This window comes from Zosterops lateralis (assembly GCF_965231275.1).
Source record: "Zosterops lateralis genome assembly, chromosome: 5".
NCBI classification, from domain to species: Eukaryota; Metazoa; Chordata; class Aves; order Passeriformes; family Zosteropidae; genus Zosterops; species Zosterops lateralis.
Window position 1 is genome coordinate 72,713,567 of NC_139766.1, and position 6,456 is coordinate 72,720,022.

The 6,456-nt window shown below is 53.8% G+C and overlaps 1 protein-coding gene across 1 annotated transcript; it reads right to left on the minus strand.

The window, feature by feature from the left end:
* Nucleotides 1-509: 509 nt before the first annotated feature.
* On the minus strand, nucleotides 510-5,596 carry PAQR3 (progestin and adipoQ receptor family member 3). Its single transcript, XM_083861583.1, has 7 exons — nucleotides 5,323-5,596; nucleotides 5,077-5,239; nucleotides 3,863-4,018; nucleotides 2,939-3,136; nucleotides 1,450-1,540; nucleotides 1,020-1,168; nucleotides 510-622 (listed from the first exon to the last, which is right to left on the minus strand). The coding sequence occupies exons 1-6, from the start codon at nucleotides 5,505-5,507 to the stop codon at nucleotides 1,026-1,028; spliced, it is 936 nt and encodes a 311-aa protein (XP_083717709.1). The 5' UTR covers nucleotides 5,508-5,596; the 3' UTR covers nucleotides 510-622; nucleotides 1,020-1,025.
* Nucleotides 5,597-6,456: the final 860 nt, after the last annotated feature.

A 6,456-nucleotide genomic window follows, 5' to 3' on the forward strand; every position in this document is an offset into this window, starting at 1 on the left:
GGGGAGGCTATTTTTAATGAAGATAGATCTAGGTGTGCTGGATGTCATGTGATCTTATCTCCCAGGGAATGAGAAAGAGCTCGTCCAGACCAGGACACAAATCCACTGAATTCCAGTTCATACGTTCCTGTGCCAACACTGAAGCATAAAAACATCTTCCATGCAAAGACTGAAGGATGAACAGCCGAAAGGGCTATGGTTTGGATCCAGGACTGGCTCCCACAGTTCCTACAATTTTACAGGCAGGCTGTCAGAAGCGTTCTCCTAACGGTGCATACCACCCAAAACCTGGTGTCCAGGCCTGTGTACCCTTGGCTGAGCCGTCTGTGTTTGCCAGGCAAGAAAACATCCTGCTGGGATCTGCATGCCAGGATAGCTCAGCCTCCTGCTGTCCTGCTCCAGGAAGAGCTTTTGGTGCTTGACTGCAGAGCAGGAACTGGCTGGGAAGGAAATGCCCCACAGATCCCAGGCACTGCTGCTGTGTTTGTCAAAGCTCGCAGTAACGCTTTGTCCCAGCAAGAGGGTAACAGTCCACGAGTTGGGAAAGGAACTGCCTAAGTCCTTGACAGCACAGCTCATCACATGAGGTCCACACCCTCAGTCACGAATCCTCTTGTGCTGCCTTTTGAAACAGAGCAGGGAAATGAGGTAAATAACTGTGCACATACTTGGCAACTTGTCTGATTTCACAACATCCAAATCAATGCTAAGCAGACTGAAAACCTGACAAGAGCCTGGAGGAAAAGCCTGATGGTTTGAGACTACAAGGGTTGTGACAACTGAGCTGGAAGGGATCTGGCAGGGCTAAGTCCAGCCTGATCTGAAACTGCTCAAGAGCCTAGCAGCTCCACAGAGCCTCATCCAGTGCAGCAGCACAGGTGACCAGAGTGCCTGGCATCACATATCTGCTTTTTATTTGCACCAGTCACAACCCACTCTGGGGCAGTGACCTGAGGTTCAGGCCAGGATTCCTGAAACCTGTGGTTAGGACACATCCCCGAGGATGGCAACAGCCGTACCTTGGCTCACAAGTCCACGTTGTACTCAGGGCAGGGCTTGCTGTGTCGGTACTGCATGATGTACATTGTGGACTGGTGCCACCAATACAGCATCACTACTGCCAGGATGTGCCACACTTGGTGACTCGAGCCGAGGTAGTTCAGCTGGCCTGTGGGGGAGAACAGGGGCATGGAGTTGAGCTGTTAAATTAGGCCACAGCGCCTGCAGTGCAATCAATCTGCCACACCCTGCCCTTGAGGGGTGACAGGGAAAGTTCTTTAACGAACTTGATGGAAATTGTCTGCCTCCTCCCACTCTTTTACTCTGCATGGGAAACATGGTCAGCCTGTTCTCTCCCAGGAAGTTCATGACCCAAAGCAAGGACTATGACACTGTAGGAAGCTTAACTGCAGAAAAAAACTCAAAAAAAACCAGAAGAAAATTTCCTACCTGGGAAGTATCTTTCTGGAACTTTGGAAATATAGAAGAGAAAAGCTACAGCAGCGATGAAGTACATGACAAATACTCGCGGAGCAAACTCCTGCAAAAGAAAAGGAAGCTCTCCTATTCTGTTAGAAAGCAGAAACAGAAAAAAATGTCCCTAAAGATAAAAAAGGAGAAGGCATGACAACACCAAATCTTCCTTCCCTGCCTGTGTTAGCCATGCATAAATCTGACTGGGGATGCATATGCCAAATTCTGGGAAAGCCTGAGTGGGAAGAAACCTCTTTTATTCCAGCCTCTTGCTTCTACACGCAAGATACTCAGCTCAGCGACAGCAGACATAGCATCTGTCTGGGAAAGGTCACTTGCCACTCCCCTGATGCGGCACAGAACAGCGAAGGTGAGCGACACTGCACTGCACATCCCACTTAGGCTGGGACTGCAGCTGCTGCATCAGAGCCCATACGACTGCTCACACTCGGGGGGTCAATAACCAGCAATTCAGTCACCAGCTGGATTTTATTAGCAAAATGTTGTGACCAAAAGTGGACCACTCTTCTGAAGTATGGAAACAAACTGTGTACTGTAGACACCATCCTGCTGCCCCAGGGGAAGCCAAATGGGGAAGTGTGGGGGCACAGCTGCTACTGATACGATTTTTAGAGGGCTAGTGTGAAATGTCCTGTATAAAGGCCACATCTACTTCCAAGTGGTGCTCTGCCACATTCCACAGCAGCTCTGGACCAGGCTGAACCCTCCCCCCAAGGGACAGCCATCCATCCAGGCCAGCCCAGGCATGTGCAGTTTGTGCACTTTTGCACTATGAAAATGAAGTGTTTCCTTCAGCACCAATCAAGGGCCCCTGGGTAACTGCAGTGATTTCAAGGTGGTTCATACTGGGGCACACTGGACTTCTGCTTTCATAGTGTAATTCCAAATGGTGAAACAAACAGGAAAATAGTAACATGGAAGAGCTGTTAGGGGATTGTGTAGGAGACAGAGGGCTGAGCAGGTAAATGCTGGTTTCTCCTGCCATCCTAGGGAACAGAAGAGGAGACAAATAATCATCCCAGTATCTCCTGGTTGCCCTCTGGAGCTGTGGAGGCAGCCACCTCTGAGCACTCAATGCAGCCTGACAGGCTCTTTCCTGTTCCACAGCCACCTCAGCTCCTGGGCCCCAGCCCTGGCTAGGGTGTGGCCTGCCTGCACAGACTGCTCCTCGCCCAGACACAGACACACCTGGATCCCACTTTCCTTCTCACCGTGCAGCTTTAGGGCAGCACAGCAGAATGAAGCTTCCCAAGCTGTTTAGCCCTTCTCAACACATTTCTCAGTGTTCCTGTTTGGATCATATTGACCAAAAGAATTCTGTCCTTAGAGGAATTTTACCTCCTCCTGCTTCCCTGTTGTTTCCCCAAGTGTAAGAGTACTCAAGGAAAACGTCAAGTAAAAAGCAAAAGGGAATCTTTTTTTTTTTTTTTTTTTTTTTTTTTACCTGTACAATGGATGCACCAACACCGCCATTGAGCCAAACCCAGTGGATGGTGGGAATGATTCCGTAGCCAGACACGGAGCAGAAGATGACGGAGCGCAGCTTGTGCCACTGCTGTGTGAGGTAACTGGGGTGGATCTGAGCAAAAAATACTGCCAGGATCATGGCAAGCACAGTGATCAAATACACCTGGCGCCAGTACTGAGGGCAAAAAGAACAAAGGCAAGTTTGTGGGTTTCTTATCACATGCAAAAGTCAGCTCTGGGCAGAGAATTTCAGTGACTGAGCAGAGCAATACCTCAACTTGTCCCTGCCACCAGTACCAGCAGTGGGTCTCAGTGCAGGGCCCTGTGTTTATCAGCTGGCTCTGGGGGGAAGCCACTCAGTTGCTTGGGGGTACCTGGCACCACATCCTCTATTCCAAGCACTTCCTGCACCAAAAGTTTCAATGCACCTGTGCCTCACCAGCCCAGTTCAGCTCCTGGACAGCCAGGTCCATGGCAGGCCTTGAGAGGGAACTCATTTACTCATATTCTATTAGATGGAGAGAAAACAAGGTTGCTTCTGCCTCATAGCAGCTACCTCAGGGGCAGTGCTGTTTGAATAAAGTACCTGTGATGGGAAACATCCCATGATCAGCCTAAGGCACTGGATACAGGTAGGACCTGTAGTTTCCCTACCTTGAGAGAAATGTAAATATTTTCTTTTGGCTTGTGTGATCAACAGTTGGAAATGAAAACTTGCAATTGCCTGTCTCTTCAGCTGGCACAGTTCAGCTAAGGTCAGAGGGACATGTTCCAGTTCCCATCCCTGTCTCCCCACTCCTGTTCTATTTGGATGCCTGAACTGAACCCCCTTCCTGCAACCTGGAAACTACAATGAGACTACACAAATGAAACCCTGCAATGACATGTGCTCCTGACTCACGTTACTGCAGTAGAAGGCATAGAACACCCCTGACACGTAGCAGCCCAGGATCCCAATGGAAATTCCCGCGTAATCCAGTGCCATCCAGCGCCGGCTGGTCTTCTCAGAGCGGTGACAGCAGAACAGGTGATATCCTACTGAGCAAAGCATGCAGACCTACACCGAGGGCCAGAGCAGGAGGGTTAATTCCTTACAGAGGAGCAGGGAGCACAGCAAGTTTCAGCTCTGCAGCTCGAGCGAGCGCCTGGCCCACGACAAACACGTATTTTATACATGAATATACCTTGGTGCAGGCACTTGTGATTCCTGCCAGCCAGCCATAAAGCTGCTCTGCTAGCAGGGAGGAGCAGCAGGACACTGCAAAACGTGATAACCAGTTGCACAAGTATGAAAAGTGGGCTTGTGAGGCTGAGTGAGCTGACAGTGCTCTAGGGAGCCACATCTACACCAATACAGAGGGAAGATGAATTCCACTGGGCCAAACTGTCCCAGGCAGAGCCCAAAGCCCAAATCTGCCCTGACAGCCCAGCACCCACTGTGTGCCTTTACTGAGGGAACACACAGAAATTTAACCCTCGATGCACAGGCTGCTTGTTTGCTCCTAGGCTGGCTTAAAATCTTTTTCCTAAGAAGTGTTTGGTTCTCTGTAAACCTTCTGCAGGAGGAGGGAGGAGCACTAGAGTAATGCTTTCCCAGTGAGAGAGTTTTCTCCACTTGTGGCTGTACAATGGCATCCTATACCCTGCAGAGAACACAAACAGTGCCTTTAGCTCTCTGTGCTCTTGCAAGGACAGTGCACTTCACGGGAACTGCAGTGGTCCTTTGAAGTGGTGTGAAATCGGATTTATTTTACAGACACATAAGAAGTCAGGCCACCAGCCCTTTTGTCTTCTCCAACCATCAGGCCACGGCTGATCTCTCTGCTCCGGTGCTTGGCCTTTTCCAGCAGCACGTGGTGCTGCCTGGAGCCTCATCAGGCCCCCCTCAAACTGCGGAAGCTCTGAGACACGGCCTGGACAAACGCACTTGTTTACCACTAACTCTATCCTATGCCAGCTGCGTTCAGTTTTCTCTAGCTTATTCCAGGCCAAATCCGACCCAACTCCAGCGGCTTTTACCTCGAGGGGCGATGCCACTCAAACCTCGCTGTCCCTAGACTGCCCCGAGCCCGCAGAGCGGGAGGGGTCCAACACCGCCCCGGAGCCGGCGCCCACCTGGAAGCAGAAGAGGCAGACGGAGCAGATGACGAAGTCCTCGCGGGAGGCGCCGGCTGCCGGCAGCACGGCCGTCATGTCGTAGATGCCCAGCGTGAAGAAGAGCAGGAAGCCGAGCAGGTGGCTCCAGATGTTGACGGTCTCGTTGGAGAGGATGAAGAGGCTGAGGGAGAAGAGACACAAAACGGGGCAGGAAGTGAGCGGCGACGGGGGCGGGGGAGGCCCGAGGCCGCGGGGCGCGCTCACCTCTTGATGCAGAGGCGGGAGGGCAGGTAGGCGCGGTATCCATCGGTGATGTAGGGGTTGTCCTTCAGGAACACCGGGATCTGCTCGTACGTGTAGAGCCGGATGCCGCGGGGCACCAGCACCGGCCAGTACTGGTAGCTGCCCAGCTCGATGTAGTGCGCGCTGCGCAGCAGCTTCTGGTGCATCCTGCCCGCCGCCGCATTGGACCGCCCCAAGCCGCCCTTAAGGGCTGGGGGCCGGGATCGAGATCGGAAGCGGCGCCGGGAACAGCCGTGATAACGTCACCCAGCGGCGCCCGCTGATGACGTCACCATGCAGCTCCGCCTCGTCCTGTGCCGGCAATGACCGCGAGGTGGCGCCCGAAAGGCGCCGGGTCCTCTCGGAGTTCCCGGACCTCTCAGGGCGCCTCGGAGTCCTCCGATCTCCACGACACCCCAAAGGCCTCAGACCTCTGGGACCGCCCGGGACCCCTCAGACCTTCGGGACCCCTCAGATCTCTCAGCCTCCCGGGATCCCTCAGAGTTCCCAAACCCCCGGGACCTCTCAGACCCGCCGGAATCTCTCAAGCCCCTGAGACCCCCCTCAGAGCCCTCAGACCTCCGGGACCCCCGAGGGTGCCTCAAACTCCCGGGAACCCTCGGAGCCCTCAGACCTCTGGGATCGCCCTGGACACCCCCTGAGGCCCCAGATCACTCAGGTCGCCCGGAGCGCCTCAGACCTCTGGGACCCTTCATACCTGCCGGTACCCTTCAGGGACCCTCAGACCCCCCGGGACCCCCTGAGGTGCTTCGGACTCCTCGAGTCCCTCAGACCTTTGGAACACGCTCAGGGCACCTCGGAGCCCTGAGACCTCTGGGGCCCCCTGAGGTGCCTTGCACTCCTCAGACCCCGGGCTGCCTCAGACCCCTCAGACCTGCCAGAACCCCTCAGAACCTTAACACCTGGCAGAACTCCCCAGGGCATCTCAGGGCCCCTCAGAGCTCTCAGACCCTCACAACCCTCTGAGACACCCTGGGGTGCTTTAGTCCCTCCTGGACCCCTCAGACTTCCAGGATCCATTGAGGTACCTTGGATACCTCAGAGCTCTGGCGTGCCTCAGACCTTCCAGGACTCCTCAGAACCTCTGAACCCGTG

Bases quoted from the DNA above. Each gene is read 5' to 3' on its own strand.
- PAQR3 (XM_083861583.1), bottom strand. From the start codon at position 5,507: ATGCACCAGAAGCTGCTGCGCAGCGCGCACTACATCGAGCTGGGCAGC. The intron at 4,019-5,076 runs GTGGGCGCCGGC...CCCTCGGTGTAG, and splicing joins TCTGCCTCTTCTGCTTCCAG to GTCTGCATGCTTTGCTCAGT. The intron at 1,169-1,449 runs GTAGGAAATTTT...TCTCCCCCACAG, and splicing joins TCCAGAAAGATACTTCCCAG to GCCAGCTGAACTACCTCGGC.